The following is a 21,697-nucleotide window of genomic DNA, read 5'->3' on the forward strand; positions in this document are numbered from 1 at the left end:
ACACAATAAGTTCTTATTTAAATAAGAACCTAAGAGTCCTTACTAGTTCCAGGCACCACAGTGCCTGAAGACATCTCCCATAATAGGCTTCTTCCCCTGGCACCATGGGCCTTCAAAGGAAACTCTTTCTGACCTGAGCCCTAAACGACCAGTGCTAATTATTTAGGCGTGTGCTGGGGCGTTGGGGGCTGAGGGGGCAGAGGTGAAGATGGTCCAGAGACAGAGGAGGAAGCAAGGGTAAGCCTGTGGTGTGTAGATCAGGCGGGCTCCTCTGAGTGGTGAGGAAATGGAGTACTGAGAGACTGGAGACAGGAGAGAGAAGCAAGAGCCAAGCAGAGGGGGCTCATGCGAAGAAATTACTGTTCAGCAAGGTTACATATGGGCCCAAGGTCGTACAACTACCCCGAAAGACAAGTCAGGAGCTAATGGTAACAAGCTGACTGTAGAGCTGCCTAGTCTGGGCTCAGAAAATCCTGTCACAGTTTCACAATGAGCAAAGCCATTCGCTGACCTGTCTCCTTTTTGCAACTTGTATTTGGACTTCAGCATTTAAAAATAAATCTTAAAATGTGTCAGTTTTACTTAGCTCTGTGTCTCAAGCAATAGTAAAACAACCAATAACAGCAACAACCAAAACTGCCCCAAATTAGCTGAGAAAATTGAATTTCTGGGAAAAAAAAATGTATCCTAAGGGAACAATTAGGGTTGTGTCTATAGATGTGTGTACTTCTTTCTGTGCAAGGATATTTGTCTTCATTTTGTTTGCGACTGCTAAGAGAAGAAGACAGCTTAGCGGTCAGCAAGGTGGTTTTCTATGGCCTTTGTCATGCAGTACTAAGCTTGTAAAAAGTTTGTCACTAAAGACTTAGGTGACATCCATTGAAAATTGTCCTGCAAGCTTTACTGTAAGGTCCTTAGATTGGCTGACTCGAATGAGATTCTGAGTGCATAATTTCTTCTTTTATGTTGACTTATTTCCTCATTTTTTTTTTGTAGGCAGGGTCTCATCTACCCCAGGTTCCCTTTAAGCTCCATGAACTCGCCATGTAGGCGAGGCTAGTCTTGAACTCTTGATGCTCCTACTTCCTCCACACCCCAAATGCCGAGACTCCAGATGGGCATTAGCATATCTAGTTCATTCCAGACTTATTTGTTTATCCATCTCTTGCTCTTGCGATAACTTGCTGTATTGCCAGCGCTTATCTGGGAATCCTCAGACTCAGGTGAGCCTCGCAAGTAGGTGGAGCTCCCTAAAGAGTTGAGAGTAACAGTGCGCACCACCATGCATCACCTTGCTCGATGCCCTCATTTTTTAATAAGCACCTATTGCTTTGGAGTAAGGCCAAAAAACCAGAACCAAAACAACAAGGGAAGCTTCATTTAAAAAAGCTGTCCCAATGATAAATCTGTGAGGTACTGCTTATGTTAATTAGCTCAAATTAATCATTCCGCAGTGTATACATATTTTAAATGTCATGCTGCGCATGATAAATACGTGTAATTTTTACCTGTTCATTTACAAATAATACATTTAAAACAGTTGCAGTATAAAGCCCTTTTCTGCCTAAGCCACAAAATGGGAGTTCTTCCGAAAGTGGTAAAGCTGCCTACAGCAAAGTCATATGTCCTGCAGATGTGCCAGGTCCCTGCTCCTAAATATCAAGCTGTGGTCTACTAGCCCACAAGGACCCTCGGACTCTTTTCCAACCTAAATGATAATGATAATAGCTGGTACGTGTTTAAAAATGTCTATTGTGTTCCAGGCATGAAACTAGGAATTCTGCATGTGTTCCCTAAATGAAACTCATGGCGAGATAGGAGGCAGCAACACTCCTACCTAACAACTGGGAGGTGTGTAGAAGCGACACGCTCAAGTTTGCAGACTAATTTTGCCCCTGCTTCCATCTGCTTGGGTGGCCAGGGAAGAACTGTCACAAGTTCAAAGGCCTGCCTAGGAACACAGAGACAGTTCAAGCACAGACGAGGCAAACTAGCAAGATCTTGCCCCAAACACAAATCCGAAAAGTACTAGGAATATAGCTCAGTGGTAGAGTGCTTGCCAGATGTGTGCAAGGCCCTGGGTTCAGTTCCTGGCACTAAAAATGTAGCTATCTAGTTAAGGGGTAGAAACAAGCTTTGCATGGGATGGTACTGGGGAAAGATCCTGTAACTCTGACCCCTTTCCCCGTTCTTGAAGGCCTGCCATTTTAGAGCTGCTCCCTTAGCGGTCACAGGTGCAGGGGATGATGGTACAGATAATGGTCAGCAGCTGGTCAGGGAAATTGGCTTGAGGAAACAGTCTTTCAGCTCTTAGGGAGCCTTCATGGGACAGAGGAACAATGAAAACAGTTCCGAGATATCGCAAAGGTGTGTGGCGTCAGAAGATCACATGGGGACACAAAGGTGGCCTTGCTTTGTTGGGAGCTCTCAGGGAGTAGGAGAAAGTTCAGGCGAAGCGAGGTCTATGAAGTCTGGGAAGGCAAAGCATGTACGCTGACTTATTAGTGCTTGACCTGGGACATAGTAGGTGTTCAAGAAATATGAATCTACGCATTTTGTTCATGCTCTCGGCTGCTAGGCAACTAGTCCCTGCTCAGATGGCTGAGTCAGCAGGCCAAATGCCAGTCTGCTGATTTTAGGAGGCAAGACCTTCAGGCAAGAAGAATGCAGTACACCTATTTTATATAGTAGAGTATCAATTTTTTTTCTATGCAGGTGTGTGATTGTGCGGTTTCAGTAAGCCTCCTCTGGTCCTATGAAATGGATATACCAGGAATGAGGAGTAGGAGCACCCTGCCTCAGGCTCTTGCAGAGAACGAAACAGAAGAGAGGTCACCTGGACCCTACCAACCCACAAAGGCCCCTTTGGATGCTGCCAGGAGCCCACTTCTGCATTTGAAACAATGTGGAATAGCTAGTGTCAATTTAACATTCCGAAGAGAAGAATATCTTTGGCTTTGACTTATAAATAGCAATGAGTCAGCTTAACCAGATCCTTCTCCAGAAATACCTCCACCTAAGCAATCAAAAGAGGAAGGTATTGGGAAGCATGTATTGGGAATGACTAATTTTAAGACCTGAAGGTTAGCCTCTATTGGGATCAAGTTTCCCACTGAACATTGCTCCTGACTTAGAAATTCTTCTTGGCTTGCCCACAGTGTCACATTTTGCAAGTCAAATCATGCTTTCTCTTTCTCTTGCACTGGATTTCTTGATGCGCAGTATTTAAAGGCAATGTACGAATTAAAAGTGCTCCGGACATGACCGTGCTTGCTCCTGGGTATGACTAGAGAATTCTAGCCAGCAGCTTTGAGTTCTGGCATACGCCCCCTCATGGTAGAGCTTCCAGATCGAAATGTCGAGGTGGGGAACAACAAAGGTCAACTGTAATGGGGCCGAACCCAGACTGAGAAGAATGTGGGACCCTGAGGCATTGGTTGGAGTCTGGATTATTTCAAGAGTCTCAAATACACGAGACAGTCCTCAAAATGTGGGTGATTATGTGCCGGTATCGGTTACAAGGAAAGGAGCAGGAAGTGCAGGCAGGCCCTGGAGTGAAATTATACCTCGGTGCCCCAGGTTTAGCAGATCTTTACAGAGCACCTACTGTGTGCACAGCATACGTAGCATCCAGTCAAGAGGCAAGTAGAGCTAACTGGATTCTAAGCAGCTGCTATGTTAGGTCCAAGTCAGTGCCGAATAGCCCATCCCATAGGAAGAGATTAGATGTGTGCTGGGCTCAGGAACTCAAGCGCATGTGTCAGAGGGCAAAGGAGTGACCCGGAAGGACTTAAGTGACTCCTGTGACTAGGGTACTTGGAAAGAGTCCAAGTGAGACAGAGGCAGGGGTTTCCTGCTCCAGGGTAGAACTGCTCCCTTCCCTTTGGTCCTCCGTTGTCAACAAGCAAACACACCTGGCTAATGAGAGGGTGTTGAAAGAATAAAGGAATGAGACACTTTGTCCCAGAAAGAGAGTAATAGTTTGTCTGATCTGTCATTGCGCCACTCAGAATCCCCTGAAGGGGATTTTCTTAATTAAAAGAATTTCGTATTAAGTTTCCAGAAATGATAGAACCTAAGCTATTTACAAAAAAACAAAAAAACAAAAACAAAAACAAAACAACCTTTACAAACTTTGAGTAATCCAAAAGAAAAAGGTAAAACTCAACTATGACTCCTTCCCCCAGATTTTACTACTTTTACTCAGGTGAGGAGAGTGAAGTCAGAGAACTGTGAGTTCAAGACCAGCCTGGATTCTTTATCTAAAGAGCACAAATTCCCTGCCCTGCTTCACCATCACACACACACACACACACACACACACACACACACACACACACACACACAGAAAGAGAGAGACAGAGAGACAGAAACAGAGAAGAAGGGAGGTGATCTTCCCTAGCACCCCTAATATGTTAGGGATGGGGCTCTGTTGGAATTCCCAGCCTGTCAAAACAAAATAACTTTTACCCAGGTCCCCTGGTCCAGCTGGGCCATTCAGCCAAACTGAGCAAAGCTGATTCCAGAAGGGCAAATGAGGAGGATGCCACGGAAAAGAAGAAGCCCCAGAGTCATAAGCAGGAGAAAAGAAAGGCTAACCAAGAGTAGCGTGGAGTGGCGAGGAAGGATGGTTTTCATCAGGAAGGATGGTTTTTGTCAGGGAGAGGGAGCCAGACCGAATACGAAAGAGTAGCATTCAGGTGTAGGGGTGTAGGGATAGCTAAATAGCAAAGCATATTCCTGAGACCCCGCTTGCTTCTGCTCTTTTCTATGCTTAGCTGTTGGTTCTCCCTTTATACGTTTTGGGTTTCATTCCTAGGTGGGCTACTCACTTTCTGATAGGCCCCAGACAAGTGTCTTACTTGGGCTGGATGTCAGCTTCCAACTTTGTAGAACAAGGCTTTGGAGTGTGGCGTTTGGAACGGCTTCCATGGGGGTCCTGTTGTATGGTTTACGATAGAGAACTGATTTCAAGTTTAGAAGGAAACGCCAACAACCATTTGGAATCTGGTTGTGCCTCATGCACACTGCCTGGATTTAGTGCTAAGCACTTCATGGAAACAAACAATTATAATTGTTTTACTTACCCAGAGTAGCTAGTAATTTCGAGAAGACTTGGGAGCTCTGTCTTGAGAACTGTTATTACCCTGTCACTTTGCAGCAGCCTTTCCAGCACAAGCATGATAATTTCAATGTCCCAGGAGTGGGGGCATGGCTGCTATTAGGGTGATAATCTTGTGGGTTGTTTTTTTTTTCTTCTTTTTCCCCTCTTAGTATAAAGGGTGACTGAGTGGTGAGAGTCAGTTTGCAACCAATCTAGCAACCTGAATCCGATGCAACCTGTCCAGGTCACTGCCAGGCCTCCGGAAAGCCCCAGGCAATGAAGCATTCTCATTCCCTTGGAACTTTCAAAGGGTGTCTGCCAGAAAGTATCACCTATCAGATGCTACACTGTGTGATTCCAGAGTTCTCTTTGCAATTTGCTTTCCCTCTGCATCAATATGGCCAAGGGCAAAGGGGGTGATAGGCCACTGCTCAATTGAGTCTGCAGGACCCCCCCTCCCAGGACAGTGAAAGTCACATGGCTGGAACTTTCTCTGAGCAGTTAATCCTGAGCAATTTGAAGCCTCCCATCTTTCCTGCACGCATGCAAGGCTTTGAACAGCTACGGGTTTTCCGAAACCAAATGAGAAGTGGTTGGATTCGGTGTGAATTTCACACATGCACCAGCAACTCTAAGGTTTGGTCTCTCTGCTTGTCCCCCCCACCCCCATGAGGAAATTGCAAGTACTCAGTTAAACTGCTTCCCTCCAGGGTTTATGGCTGAGTCCGGTGGGTTCTGGGAGAAAGGGCCTCTGTCCACCTCCTACTTGGTCTTTGTTGTTTTATGTGCAACCCCACCTTGCTCCCCACCAAAAGCTAAAAGGTTGCCTGCGAAAGAGCGGCCCATTTTAGAAGGGAGCTGCCACTGCCGCTAATTAGTCTCTCCAGGATTGGGCCGGCTCTTCTTACCAGGAATGATCCCCCCAGAAACCCTGCCCTAAAGAAGCCACCTCACCTGCATCTCTAGGCAACTTCCCAGTGCTAATTTCCCTTCCCCTTTCCATTTGCTTCTTAGAAAATTGGTTGCATCTGATAATAGTAATATGTAAGATGCATGCCACAATTTTTGCAGTGTCAGAATTATTATTATTTTTCTCTCTGGCTGCCCACTCACCTTTCTATATCTTTAAAAATGCTTATTAACGTATTAATTAACTGATTTATTTGATGATATATATCAGTGATAGATAAATAGATAGAGATAGAGATAGATAGATAGATAGAAGAGAGAGAGAGCAAGCGAGAGAGCACACATGCATGTGTGTGAGCGTGCCATGGTGCACAAAAACTCTATGGCGTCCATTCCTTCTTCTACCATGTTAGTCCCTGAGATCCAGCTCAGGTCATCAGGGTTAGTAACAAGTGCCGTTATCAGTACAGTCATCTTTTGGGGCCCCAGAGTTATTTGTATTTTTGATGAAAAAGTAAAAATAGTTTTTGAGAAGCAGTGCCAGAGTTTAATCTTCAAGGAGTCCTTGGGTTCCCGGGTCAGTAGAGGCTAAGAAATGAGAAAGATTTCTCTTGGGGGTGGGGACAGGCTCAGTACGGATGAAATACTTGCTGGTGCTGTTTCCCAACACAGGCATGGATGGAAGCGAAAGATACAGGAGAAGACTGAATGAAATCCTTACCATGGACAACAGTGCTTCAACTCGGAAATGCACCAAACAGGACTAAATGCAGAAATACCCCAAAACTTCTTGCTCAACTTAGAACATGTCCCATCCTTTACCCAGAGTTCTCTGCTTGGCTCTGGGTTCCACAATAATGCTATCTGGCAGTGATTCTCAACCTGTGGGTTGTGACCCCTCTGAGGTGGGTCCCATATCAGATATCCTCCATATCAGTACACATTACGATCTTAACAGTGGCAACATTGCAGTTACAAAGTAGCAACCAAATAATGTTATGGGTGAGGGTCAGCACAATATGAAGAACTGTATTGAAGGGTCACAGCAGTAGGAAGGCTGAGATCCACTGCTCTAGTTCAGGAATGAAGGATTTTGAGAAAAGGAGAGGAGCAAGCAGAGTGTCCAGAAGGAACTGTATCCCAAGAGACCCCATGAGGATACAATGTGATTGTACTGCTATGGGCACAGCTGATCTGGAGCAGCTCCAGAGGGTGGGTGCAGTCAGCTGAAAAAGAGATATGAAACAAAGAAGCTCTGAAATTCACCCCAGGAAACAGGAAAGAAAACACCAGGTGGAGGTAGTGACTTTAAAAGCAGAGGGAATAAATGAGAGGTTTGGCTGTTTTGTCACTATGCCAGCAGAGGGCGTAAGATAGGACAAGGGTTGCTTTGCTTTTCAGACTTGGGCAAAGGATAGAGGGTCAAAGGAGAGGCATGGATACACGTATTTATACATTACACACACGCACACATGAACACACACATAAACATTTTTAGAGACCAGTTTAGAAAACGAAATGAAAAACCCAGTAGACTGCAAAGTGCGACCGAGTTCAGAGGTGGTGTCTGCACACCCTTATCCTGGCAGGGGGTTTGGCAGCAGTAATAGACGCTTCACCCCTTCCCTGCCTCTGATCTCTTGTGCTCACTGTGGTGCTGTCTCACATCTGGCTTTTCTCTGTTGTCATGCCTACGGCCTTACTTCACATCTATTTTCTTCACTTAACACAATCATGACGGTACCCTAGAGAATCTTCGTGACCCCCATTTGCCCCATCTTCTGTTCATCCTCACCTCCTTTGTTTCTCAAAATAGTCCCAGCCAGCATTTCTCCTACCCAGGGCCTCATGAGCAGTGAGAAACACAGATGCTCAGACTTCGGCCACACCTACTGAATCAGCATACTTTTGAACAAGACCCCCCCTCCCCAAGGGATTCACTTGGAATTTATAGTTTGGGGAGCTGTGCTCTACTTCCTGCCCTATGTTTCTAAAACAAGATTCTGACCATGTCTATATCTTTTTAAAAAATCATTCATGTCTTTTGCTCCCTCCTTGAGGCCCACATCTGGGGGCTTGACTTCATATGCCATAAAGCACACGCTCTGGTATGTATGGCTACTACTGCCCACTTTTGTAGCTACTGAGTCTCACTTCCTTTCCTAACAACAGCAGACTGCTCAGTTGGTCATTGTCTAGACAAGGTTTTCTAATCCTTTTTGCTTCTGAGGCCCTTATTTCTTTCCTTTTGCCAGTTCTAGCTCTGTGTCCGGTTGGGCATTCCCCCTGCTGGAAGTCCCTCGTGCTATGTACTATCCCATTTGAGGGTAGCTAGGTGCCCTTTGGATGGGATCTCATATCGACCATGCATACATTCCTACACAAAGGCACTGGGCCCTGCACAGTGCTGTGATTTTCTGTGTGCCTACATTGCCCTTCCGTCTGTGTTCCATCATATTAATGCCTCTCTACGCTGTTCACATCATCCTCACTGGACAGTAGGAACGCACCTTGCACAGGGTGGGGGTCTCAACAATGTACTGAATTGAAGAGAAGGTGGAAAGGGTCATAGTGGGTAATGGTATATACAGAAGCAAGGGAGTCAAAAATAAGCTTAGAGTATGAGCAACATGAAGATCAAGCAAACCAAAAGAACCCGGAGAAGAGGAAAAAAAAATAGCAGAGGACCGTGCTAAAGGGGGGGGGGGGGGTGAGGTGGACCTGTGAAGTGTTAGAATGTTGAGGACACCGGAAAGACTAGTGAAGCACTCTGCTCTCATTAGCATGGAAATAGAAACCCAGGGCTATGAAGACCAAACATCAGCCGGCGTTCATCACTATTAGGAGAAATAATGTGTGTGGGCCCTAACGTTCCGGATTCTGATAATACAAAGGAACACCACTTCTAGGAAAACAGACTTTGTAAGCAGTCCAAATGCTGCGAGCTGGGTGACCACACACCAGCGTTTGTTTAAGACAGTCCTGGGCTACACCTGTTCTGAAGCTGTAGTTATTATTAGTGGCCCCGTCAACCTTAAAAGTATCCAAATATGGTTGATAAATTATGTGATCACTCTACAAATACTCAGCACTTATGACAGTCTTTCCCGAGCCAGGTACCATATAAAGTACTTCAGGAGAATATTTCGATGAGCTACTCACTGACATTCTTCTTGAAGTTAAGATTATAATTTGAATGCTAGCAAATTCCTCATTTGAACGTATACAGATAAATGGTCTGTAATAGTTCATTGTGTTGCACAACCTTCAAACCCTATCTAACTCTCGGATATTTTAGTCACTCCCAAAAGAAATTTGGTACAAATTAAGAGTCATTGCTCCTTCATTCCTCCCAGGCCCTAGCCCCTGGAAACCCTGTCTTTATTTTCTATCTCTATGGGTTTGCTGAGTCTAGACACTTTGCATTAAATGGACTTATATAATAACTGGTCCTGGGGTCTGGCTTTTGATATTCTAATTTTTCCAGTGAAGGAAACTGAAGTTCAGGATAGACAAAGCAGCCTGCCTAAAAGACACCCCATCTCCTGGGAGGAAAGTGAGAGCAGGACATAGGTGTGTCTGGACTGCAAACCTGCATGCTTAGTCACCACGATGTGCTGACTTCGCCTATGCAAGGTGGGCGCTCATCACAGGCTTTTCCCCTCAGGCCCTCTGCTGATGCATTCTTTTAAATGCTTACAAGTTTTCCTTGTTGGAGAATTCATTTAACATTTGAAAAAAATAAAGAATGAGGCGTGCTACAGTGGCTCACATCTTTAATCCCAGTCAGCCCTCTGGGGAGTGAGAAAGGAAGATTGTGAGTTCAAGACCCGCCTGGGCTCCATAGATAGACAATGTCCTCAAACCAACAAACAAATACAAAGTCAAAAATTATAAAAACCAAATATGGCGGTTTAGTGGGGCAGTGAGATGGCTCAGTAAGTGAAGGTGCTCTCCATGCAAGCTGGGCAACCTGAGTTCCAGTCTCAGAAACTATGTAAATTTTGAAAGAAGACCCAAATCTACAAAATTGTTTTCTCATTTTCTATACTGTGGCGTGTATATTCTCATGTGCAAACATCATGTGCATGCACTAGAGCACACACACACACTCAATAAAAAATAAACAACTAAAGTGGATTATCAAGCTGGCTCATAGCTGTTGACTGACTTGTATCCTTACAAAATTCCTACGTTGAAATTCTCATCCATGATGAGACTATATTAGATTACATAGCTTTTAAAAAGATAAAGTTGAAATCATAAGGGTGAAGCCATTATCCATATGGTTAGTGGCCTTTTTAAGCAGTAGATGAGAAATCTCCACCCCTTCTTCCCTCCTGCCTTCTCCCTCTCTTTTCACAATGAAAAGGTAATTTTACCAGCATGTCACTGTACCAGTACCCTCGTGTTACTGTCAGATTCTAGAACTGTGAGAAAGTTTATCTCTTCTGGTTGAGTGATATTTTGTTATGCCCAACACAACACACCAAAGACAGTCATATTAGGGGATAAAAATGGCCGTGAACATAAAGAAGGACAAATTAATTCTCATTTCTGAGTTCAAGAACAGTTTCTGAAGGAGAGTAAAAGAAACAGTTTGAATGCTAGCGTCAACAGTAGAAGTGAGCACATCTCTGCAAGATACTTCATTTGATATTAGGTTTTTAAATTTTTATTACATCCATTGGAATTCTTTAGAAAATATAACAAGTAAAAGACAAAAGAAAAAATGTCTATTATACTCTGCTAATATGCTATATTTTAATCCAATCTTTCTGAAAGCTTAATTACATAGTCTGTATGTGATTGAATTATCAAAGTATGCACTCAATGCGGATAGGTGAGAATGCCTTCCTCAATCTTTTCTAAAGTGCTGCTTAGCCTGTTAACTGATAATACTTGCTGAAGCAGAGATTAGTAATATGTGTATATCAGTAATATATGTATACATGCCAATAAAGAATATATTTCACATTTATGTGCATATCCCAATAATTCCTCGTAGGACCAAAGCCTGTTAGGTATGGACTATGCTCTCCTTTCTCCCTTTCCCATAAATCCTACACATCTATCATTTCCAATATCATTTTATTTAAGTATGACAAGAGAATGTAGATGATTGGGAAACAATGCTGAGGACAAAATTCTATCGACTTTTGATGTATTTTTCTTCTCTAATATTTTATGTTTTTCATAGCCAAAACAAATTTGACAGTACATGGGGTTGCCCCTTCAGTAGTCCTTATAAGGGTTGCTCTAACCTTCGTCGAAATGACTATTAACCGTTCATAATAATGGCTATGTGTTTATGACCTACTCAAGCTGTCCAAGTGGAGTTAACCAGTCATACTGTCCAAAATACGGTGAAGAAAATAGTTCCTGATAAGCATGGGTCTTGTTGTTGTACAGCAGCACCCACGCTCACTGTGGGCTTTTTTTCATAGTATTCTGTCTGTTGTTTTAAAGAGGGAAAGGAAAACTTGGTCTGCATAGTGGAATTTGGTCAAGAGAATTTCTACTGGTCTTGCCTATTTAAAAATACTCAGCCACATACACAGCAAAAATATGTGAAGACCGCCCCCAATTCTATTTTGTGTGAAAGTATAATAAATCTGTTAGTTTCCTGTGTATCATTCCATACGTATATAATTGTATTTATCTCTAGGTTATCCACACTGTGTATACATACTTTACATATGTTTATATGTTATGTTGTGCCAGGCATCAGACTAAGATCTCATTGTGAATTATTTTGCTTAGTCCTCACGATAACCCTCTGAGTTAATTTAATTGCTATCATCTCCATTTCACAGACTGGCAAAGTGAGGCTCAGACAGGTTCACTCATTTCCCCAAGATCATACAGCGTTTGTTTCCTCATGAGAGGGTTGTCATAGTAACATACACCAATCCAGTTTGATGTTTGGGTCAAGTAAACGCTTATTGAATGCCCATCTAGATATTCAAAATCATAGGTACCTGGAATGGATAGATGGATCTGTGAGCTACATTATTTGCCTCCATTCATTTATTGAATAGAGAAAGATTACAATCCAGATGTATTTAACAAACAGGTTCTGACAACTCTAGGTATAAAGAAAGTTCCGTAACCTGAATTTTAAAACTAAGCATTTGGAATATTATTACCTTCGTGAGATGATGAGTTTGGAACTCCAGAAATCAGTTCTAATGGTTATGACCCAGTAAATTGGACATTATATAACTAAGTTCAGAAACATTAGCTTGAAACAACACAAGGACTAGGGATGTAGCCAGTGGTAGAGCGCTTGTCTAACACATGGGAAACTCTAGGTTTGGCCTCTGATACATCACAATTAGAAGTTCTGTTTAGAAGGCAGGCAGTGCTCTATGGCAAGCCAAGGGAGGCGAAACCCGGACCATCATCAGGATTGGAGTCTCCGTTTCTTATATAAGAAGACTGACTGATGGCAGAGGCTTTAGATCTACAAAGGAGCTTGATTAGAATGTCATAGTATACCGTCTTAAACAAGAGCAGATAATTATACAGAAAATCAGAAGCCCTGAAGGAGAAAACCAAAAAGCTGTATATTAACAGATATTCTGTGAAGGACATACAAACATTGAAGAATTGGAACATAAATGGTAGAAAAAAATTAAAGGTTGCATGTTGAGACAGAACCAAAAATCCTACCTATTATGTAACACATTCCACAAGGCTGGCCAATTTCAACGTACACTAGGAAGGGAAATGCCTGTCCCGAGATGGGGGTGGAATACTTGAGCCACAGGAGTGCCCAGACTCCAACTGCAAAAATGCTAAAGGCTTCGGGAACCATTTGGCAATATTTGCAGGGATGGGAGAATTGGTGGATTATAGTCATAAACATGGTGGGGTCTGAAGGAAAGGGGCCAAAAGAAAGCCTTACTTAAAACCCTTCTGTGACTGTCTTTGTATTTCAGTGAGTGCAGAAGCTTTTAAGTAAACACATGTATATAAACATACAGAGTATGGCAATGTTGATAGAGAATAGGTACTGTGATGGAAAAATCTGACCAAAAAATGGAGAGAGGTAGGAAGAAGGGAGGGAAGGAGAGAGGAAGGGAGGGAGGGAGGGAGGGAGGGAGAGAGAGAGAGAGAGAGAGAGAGAGAGAGAGAGCAAAGAAACTGGAGTCCAGGATTTAGTTCTCACGACAGAAACGGTGTTGGAAAAAGTATTGCTGCCATCCTTCTCCCTTTAGAAATTCTTTTTTTTTCCTTCATAATAAAAATCCCGTGGCAGCTCCTTGTCTGGAGGACTTTAAAAATAGGAGCGATTTCATCAGTCTGGAATGGTCTGTGTCAGCACTTGCCCTAGGCAAGGTTGCCACACAGGCCTGAAACACCCCCACTTCCCATCCCCCCTGGCCAGCCCTTTCCTCTCCCACTAGACAACCCCATGCCCTTTGCACCCCCACATCCAGCTCCAGGCCTGACTCCCTTTTCTTGGCCAGTAACTTCAACATGGTCTCCCACATCAAATCACACTCTGCTTCCCTCAGCCTTCTCTCCAGGTGCGAGGGGGTGCAATCTCTTTTGCCCTTTGTGGCCTATCTGAGTTTAAAAATAGGGCCCTGGTTAACCCAAATGAATCTTAAATTGGAGTTCTGTGCAGTGTAACCAGAGGAGGAAAGGGAAGGGGGTGAGCAGCATAGTTTTGGTCAGTGGGGGAAATGGTGGGGAGGTGGGCTACCTTCCTGGAAGCTATTAAATCCCAGATGTAGACTGTTCAGTGTGCTGCCTTAGGGTGACCCCTGCTCTCCTAGTTGCTCTTAATTCCATGGCTCAGCGACTTGCAACTCCACTTCCGTGACCCCACACCTGGCTTTTTTCTCAGCATGCTGGGCACCCTCCGACTTTGCTTTAGCTAGGGGTTTTCAGCGGCATGTTTTTGTGACGGTCAGCCAGGGTCCAATTTTCCCATAGCCATCTTTCCTGCGACAGCCTGACACTTTGGGTTGGGTGATGGTGGCCCTTAAAGCCATACTGAGTTCGATGAGATTTGCACAGAGCCGGTCCTATTCAAAGTGCCGGTTCCCAGAGAAGCCTAAGAAAGTGGCACCGCTTTGGGCTCAGAGTGTGTGGGGGCTTTATGAAGAAATATGTGGGACTTGCGTGAATGGAACATGCTGTATGGAGATTTTGCGGGCAAAGCTGCCAAAATGAAATTTACTCAGAAAACTCATATGATGAATTTGATCAACTTGCGGTTAGGACAGCAATCCCTTAAAAGCCTCTACTGTACAACAAGCTCTGAGCCAGACTTGAGGAGTCACAATGAAAAGAAAGGCTGCTTCTTGATATGGAGGGATTTTTTTTTCAAATAAGGGGGACGGCAGACAAGTAGGGTAAGATGTGCCCTGCTTGAGGTAAGCCAGGGTGAATGGGAACTCAGGGAGCATCTGGAAAGCTCTCCTAGGGCAATGCTATCCGAGCTGAGTAGGAGTAAGCCAAAGCAAAGAGAGGTGGGAAGGGCAGGAAGGCTGTGGAGAAGGAATGACATGCGCTGAGGCTCGGAGGTATGAAACGCCTTGACATGTCAGGAGAGCTGCAGGCAAGCTGAGATCAGTAGAGAGCCATGCGTCCGGGAGATGGGGCAAGAGACACAGTTGGAGAGGCAAGCGGGCAGAGTGAGAGAAAGGAGATGCCATCCTCCCTGGCTGAGCAGTCAAGCTCTTCCCAAAGGAGGACTTGAAGTAGGGCTACGGTAGGGTCAGATTTACATCTTGATTAAACTGTCTGTCGGTTTGGGGAAAATCATTCAAGCTGCCTGCAATAAATGAATTAAGGCTTTTTTTTATGTGAAGGATAAATGTGTAGATCAGTGACTGCTGAGTGCAAGGTTATCTCTTCCAAGAGGGCTTGGCATTAGTCTGAGGAGTTCTTAGCGATGTGGCTAGAATATCTGTAGGGAGATCTGTCTGTATCTGTAAAGTTCCAAAAGTCTTTTTGCAGTGCTCAGGTCCTCTAAACAGAAAGGCTTGAAGAAAGGCATTGCTTCTCTCCCTTATCATGCATTCCATGCTAGGAACTCAAACTGTGCTACAATCTGTTTTGTTTAGCAAAAATCATCCGGAAAGGCGCTCTTTAACCTGAGCTGCAGCCACCTTAATCTTTCGGAAAAGGAATATTTTGGATTAGAATTCTGCAGTCATTCTGGAAATAATGTAAGTGCTTTTTGTTTTTTAAACAGAATTTTGTGTGTCTAGAAATGCTTCAAGATGCAGTTTGCACCTAGGTACACAAGGCTCAATCCCGTATTAAAAATGCAAAACCTATTTATACCTTGCAAAATCACTGTATTTAAAACCGACTTCCCTCCCCGCTGCTTTGTTTTTTAAGCTATCTTGGTTTGCCAAACAAATTCTTCTGCCTCATGACCCTTTTCTGTTACTCTTTGACCAGCTATCAGAGTCTTATCTATTTTGAATGGTTGGACCTTAGTCCCCAGAATTAAGACTCCTGACCTCATGACTGTTTAGGGAGATTTCTTTCCCCGTTTCTTGGGATCTAACTTTCAGAAGGTTCTTCTGCTGCATCTTGCCTTGGCATATCTGTAATCTGATGCCTTCCCAGAAAGGCTCATTCTTAAGTGAGCATGGGCAAGGGGAAAGGCGAGACTCAAATGTGAAGCCAGATGTTTTTATGAGTCCTCGTAGCCAGGGATGAGTCTTGCCTCTATCATCCTACCCAGGCAGGGAAGCGGTGATTGAATCGTCACCAATGCAGAGTTTATAGATCAGCAGTGTTCACTGTCACTGGGAACTACGAGGGGGGCTTTCTGAGAATGGGGAAGGTATATCATTGACATGACTGTTTGTTACCAACTATTTCTGGAAATCTAAATCGTCCTGGGGTTTGTTCATTTGATGTTGACCTTTATCTGGTACCAAAAAAAGAAAGAAAAAAACCTCTGTCACTGTTGCTGTGTTCTACCAATTGTTTCACTGATGTTACTGCAGGTTTGGCTGGAACTGCTGAAGCCCATAACAAAGCAAGTAAAAAGTAAGTATGGAAGATCACTCAAGGAATGGCGTCCTCAACTCACACTGGAAAAGTGATTTTATAATCCCACACAACCCCTCACCCTACTGAAATGGGGAAGAGGGCTTTAGACAGGTTGCCTCAGCCCCTCATCTGTCCAGTAAGTTTAGCAATAGAGAAAATTGCCTTAGTTTAGTCTGAGCTGAAGAAACTCATGTGGCTGGTCTTGGAGTACATCTGAAGGGTTCTGGTAATTACACCACCTGCAGATGGCGCGTGGGAGCGTATCTCACCGCGCGCCCTGTGAAGCCTCAAGCATCCTTAGTGTCAATCTCTGAGAATGTTTACCTTCTGCCTGAAAATTCTTTCCTTTCCTGCCATCACCAGCCTTGCCATTTGCTTCAGTTTATGTTCAGATGATTCCTGTATCTCACACGGTACCTCATTTGTGGGACAAGGGTTCAGGGGCATGGCCGTTTAACTAACTGCACAGGCATTTTCCTTTTGCAAGTAGATCTTAACACTTTGGGAAACCTTGCTTCAGTCTCTTCCTGGTTCCTTGGTCCACTCTGCTCTTCACACTTTGATGCCTCCTGTGACTCTACTTCCCCCAATTCTGTGGTGTATGTCACCCAATTCCAGTAGCTTCTGAACTGATTTTTCTCCAATTAAAGCATCTCTATCACTCTTCAAGGGATCAACTGAAATATATAAACCTGACCACACCACATCTCCCTTCTGCTTAAAATGCTTCCCTGGCTCCATAATTACCTCTGAAGTTCAACCTTTTTAACATGGTACGCAAAGCTCTAGACCCTATAGTAAGCGATTTGTCCCTGCCACTTACCATTTCAATTCCTGCCTCTGCTAAGGTACTTAGCTGTCAGTTCCTCCAGGAAGGCTTCCTCAACCTAGGCTGTGTGGTACTCAAATTGGTCTGTTTAATTATTTGTCTCTCCAACAAGACTGGGAGCACTTGAGTATCTTGTAATTTCCGTATCTGCTTAGAATAATATCCCGCAGTGAAGAGCACCCGGAAATGATGTATTGAACGGACGACACTGTTCCTTCTTGTGTACGGTTACTTTCAATCTAACAAACTTTATTCTTTTTCTTCTGGTACTGGGGATGGAACCCTGGACCTTGTATATGCTAGCAAAGTATCCTACCAGTGAGCTCCACCCCAGCCTCAAGTTTCTCATTTTCAAATGCAAGTAGGTGTGAACGTGTGCAAATGTGGTTTCTCAGGGGTATATTTTAAGATTGATAGAGACACTGGCCCACATTGTTTCACCTTCCTTTTATGAAACCCTTAGGACATCCACTCATGTGCTTGAGCTGAACCTGGGCCCTTTCCTCATGCGTGGCTGGACATTCACAGATAGTGAGCTGTAAATAGTCTTCTGAATAACTCACTTCTTAAGAAAAGACAGAGTAGGCCCCCAGTGGACATATCTTTACAAAAGAAACCTGAAGGGAGAAAGGGTGTGAAGAGGGGCTGATTGGGAGGACGTACTCAACTGCTGTACACATGGGGTCACAATCCAGAAATGAAAACAACATACATGTGAAAACCCAAAATGTAAAGAACACTGTGTGTGTGTGCCTGTGTGTGTGTGTCTGAGAGAGAGAGAGAGAGAGAGAGAGAGAGAGAGAGAGAGAGAGAGAGTCTTAACTGTTGTAATGAACATTTAAGAAAACTTATGGAGATATTGTGTTTTAAGATCCTAAGGAGGTTGTTTTCAAATTTATGGTGAAATTTTTCCCAGTGGACCCTGGACACCTTCGGGAAGAACTCACAAGGTAAAGTGTTTAACTGTGTGTGTGCTGAAAGATGCTACTTGAGAATACCCATTCTCCAGCTATTGAAGAAGGGGCTCTGATTCCCTTTTGCATGGCTTGGGATTATGTCATTCTCTGAATCAAGGTGAAGGGCTAGAAAGAGGGAAGATCTGGCTGACCCCCCAAATGTTAATCTCTCCAAATTTCAGAACTAAGAATAGATGAGTGGTAAACCTGGGTGACATTCAAAGCTTAATCCGTTAAGTGTCACAATAGTATGCTGTTCGATGCCATCTGTGTTTCAATCAGCATAGCTTTGGGGTGAGCCAATGCTCGTGATCATTGGAAATGAATGGCGGGAACCCATAGGCAGAAAGGGAAGCATTCTGTAATGATGATATATGCTTATGAGAAATGCTCTTGGTAATTGCAGTGAAAACCTACTTCGGCAAAATGGCATTGACACTGCAACACTCCCCCAAAACACAGTCTGCTTTCTAGACTGACACTGCTACCCATAGAAAGGAGTGAGGTCTTTTAGATTGCAGATAAGAAGTACATCCTGGAAGCTAAAGTTGACTGAGTGAAAAACCGCAGGTTGTTGGGCATTCATCTCCCTAGTGCCTTTCCCTTCCACAGGGAGCCGACTGACTTGCACCTTTGCACAGTTGCTTGCCTTCCCTGCTCTGCTTCTCTCCACATTTCGCTGTTGTCCACCACTCTCGCTTCCTTGCTGTGTAAACTAGCTTGCATTCACTAAATCTTGGTAGCTGGGTTTTAAACTATGACCAATTTTGATGGGGATGAACTTTCTCAAAAATACAAGAAAATTAATGTGATGATAAATATTTCATCAATTATTCAGAGTAAGGATTTGTAGCAGGCTGCTGTCTTCTTAGGTGGTGCTTGTTACTACTGAAGCAGTGTGATGCCTTTTTCTCAATGAGGGATAATCAAACGACAAAAGGTTTTCTTTTTCCTTGCTAAGAACAAACTTCAATTCCCTCTAGCTTCTGCAAAGTGACCGATTAATAGCATATCCAACTATATTTGAAAACAGGCAATGGTAAATGTTAGGGTTCCTGTAGATTTTCCTTGTTGTTCCATTTAAGCATACATAACTGAGCTGGGTGTGATCACTCATGCTTGTAGTTGCAGCACTCCACAGGTCGAGACAGGAAGAATGCTGTGAATTCAAGGGTAGCCTGGGATATGTAGGAAATTTTAGGCCAGCCTGGGCTACAAAGTGGAACCTGTCACAACAAACAAAGAAACACACATTCCAGCAGTGACAACTAAAAGGAATAAAAACCTACGTGTTGTAGAGTTTAAAAATATACCTTATTGTTTGGGGCCAATGCATGGACTTCTGAGACTATTATACAAAAATAACTATGTTGATGGAATCATTTCTAGGGCATTAGAGTCACTACAATTTGAAGAGACATAACAGTTAAAGCTTCCATGAACTAAATGATCACGTGTCAAGATTCTTCAGACCAGATTTTCATTTATCATCTGCAACTAGTTATCTTTTATTACATTGCCTTCAGGGCATTAGTCACTGAAAACTTCACATAGAATCTAATCTAGGATATTTTATTTTATATAGGGAAATAGAATAGGTAGTGCATGTGCTTGTATATAAAAGAAAGTACTGTAACTGATTTTTGCTCTGGACAAGAAAGCAGTAGAGTCTCTTTCTTATACACTTATTCACCAAAAAATGGGCCCTGGGACTGGAGAGATGGTTCTGTAAAAAAGCACTTGCCACACACGAGTGAATCCCTGAATTCATATCCCTGTAACCCAAATAAAGCTGGACATGGGGTATAATCCCAGTGCTTTTACACTGAGAGGAGAGGCATGCCTAGAAACTGGTAAGCCAGCGAAATTAATGTCTAAAATCTTATTTTACATAAGGTGGAAAGCAGGGACTGATATGCAAAATTGTCCTCTGACCTCTGTACACACACATATGAACAAGCACACACACACACACACACACACACACACACACACACACACACACACGAGTTCTCCTTTCCTAAGGCCTTAAGTCCAGTTCGGGGGAGAACCCTAAACACAAACCTGCATTTTATGGTCGCTGATGAAGGTTCCGCATGGCCGAGCTCATCAGCCATTAGCTGTCCACCTACTGTTTGTAATGTACTCAAATGGGCTCCGATTGGCGGTACCATGGCAATCTAGACGAAGGAATAAGGTGGGCACAGGCCTGGCTTGATTGCCTTGACTCCTGAGATCTGCTCTTTGGGTAGGGAGCCTACATTCAGCAGCAGATGTTAGGTTCCAGCACCGGTTCCAGTACCCTAGCGCTACAGTCTGCTCAGAAGAGCTTGGCGTCATTGTAAAATGTGGTGATTGCTAATTCTCCCCCGGCCTCAGGAATTCTTAGGACCCTACCTACCTGGCTGCTCTCGGTGTTCCCCAGAGTCTGTACTTGCTGGGGCTCCTGCTTCTCTAGCTCAGGATGAGGTCGTTTCCACAGCAGAAAGCACTAGTAGAGGATTGGCCGAGTCCCTCAAGCTGGTGGCAGGCTACAGTCAGGGCAATTCCTAACAGTCGCAGAACCTGCCAAAGTGCTGAGTCAGCCAGTTGTGGGCTGGGATTGGGTTGGTTCTGAAGCAAAGCCTATGTATGATTCACCACCCCCAAAGGCCTCTGATGGACTGGATGGTGTTCCTTCTTAGAATTAGCTTGGGTCTGGGAGAAAGGAAATTTTCCTTCTGTATTCCTGCTTCTTTGTCAAGATCTCTTCCTCCAATCCTTTGTAGGTATCTTTTCACTCTTCAAATCAAGAAGGACTTGGCTCTGGGAAGGCTCCCATGCAGTGACAACTGTACAGCATTAATGGTGTCGCACATCTTACAATGTAAGTACCAAAACTCTATGTCTCGCCCATTCGCCAGGAACAGAGCCAAACACCTCCAGTTTGCATGCTTGGCACTGTATTCATTCAGCATTAAGAGGAAAGAAGACCTCGTTCAGAGACAGTGAAGTGGTGCTTCATCACACTCATTGAGATCCGAATGAAATCTTGTCCCTTGTCATGACTGTAAAGCACGCTCCCTTATTTCTCTGAGCCTGATGTTCTTGTATTTAAAATAGTGACAAGAATGCCATCTCATGGAGGTGCTTCTGATGGGTAAAAGTAAGTGCTGGTTTTATCCTACTTCAATCTACCTACCCTGCTGTCACCGTCCCTTGACTTGCTGTCCAGGAACTGGGTTGAGTAATTCTTGCCTTGGATTTAACCAAGGAGTCCCTGCTCCCTCTGCTTGCCCTAGGCTATATGTCTGCTCCATGTTTTCTGAAGAGCGTAAATCATGGAGTGGGGAAGGTGGAAAGAGACTGAAAGGCACCAGGCTTAGGCCAGTGTTCTCAGCGTGCCAGCAGCCCAGCAGTTGGACTAGCAAGAACAGTGAAGGTAGACTGGAGGAGGCCTGGGGAAGCGTGGGGACCTGCCTGGGACGGAGTTACACAGGCCAGGCCATGCTGTTCCTGCAGTCTGGAGGGTAGGGGCTAGGCGGTGTGAGATAACATCTTTGCAAAGGCCAGCTGGACTTTCTCTATTTTGAAGAAGCCTCCCAAGAATACAATGTTCCTTGATAATCCTGCAGAATCATAACTTCGGGGTTTATTTTTTTGTTTATTTCCTAAGTTCATTTCTGACCTTTGTTCATTACCTTTCTACCAGTCCATAAATGGCAGACTTCGGATGTTGCTAAGAACAACACAGTGAAGTGCTTGGATCGGTACTACATCCTAGGCAGTGTGTCAAGTGACTCCCAGCTGGGAAAAGAGAGCTCCGGACTCTCACAAAGGCAGCAGATGGAAAATGCCATAGGCGCCAAGGAAAGTTGGTGGAGGGGATGG

The 21,697-nt window shown here is 44.0% G+C and overlaps 1 protein-coding gene across 1 annotated transcript in view; it reads left to right on the forward strand.

Annotated features, from left to right (window-relative positions):
- Positions 1-21,697, forward strand: part of LOC121439827 (FERM domain-containing protein 7-like) — a 111,269-nt gene that overhangs the window by 77,833 nt on the left and 11,739 nt on the right. The window contains exons 4-7 of the mRNA XM_041640445.1: positions 15,097-15,201; positions 15,997-16,039; positions 17,788-17,821; positions 20,596-20,693. Of these exons, the coding sequence (XP_041496379.1) occupies positions 15,097-15,201; positions 15,997-16,039; positions 17,788-17,821; positions 20,596-20,693 (280 nt within the window). The remainder of the gene's footprint in view (positions 1-15,096; positions 15,202-15,996; positions 16,040-17,787; positions 17,822-20,595; positions 20,694-21,697) is intronic.

This window comes from Microtus oregoni, unplaced genomic scaffold, assembly GCF_018167655.1.
Source record: "Microtus oregoni isolate MIOR12 unplaced genomic scaffold, Mior012 000063F_ref0000156, whole genome shotgun sequence".
Taxonomy (NCBI): Eukaryota; Metazoa; Chordata; class Mammalia; order Rodentia; family Cricetidae; genus Microtus; species Microtus oregoni.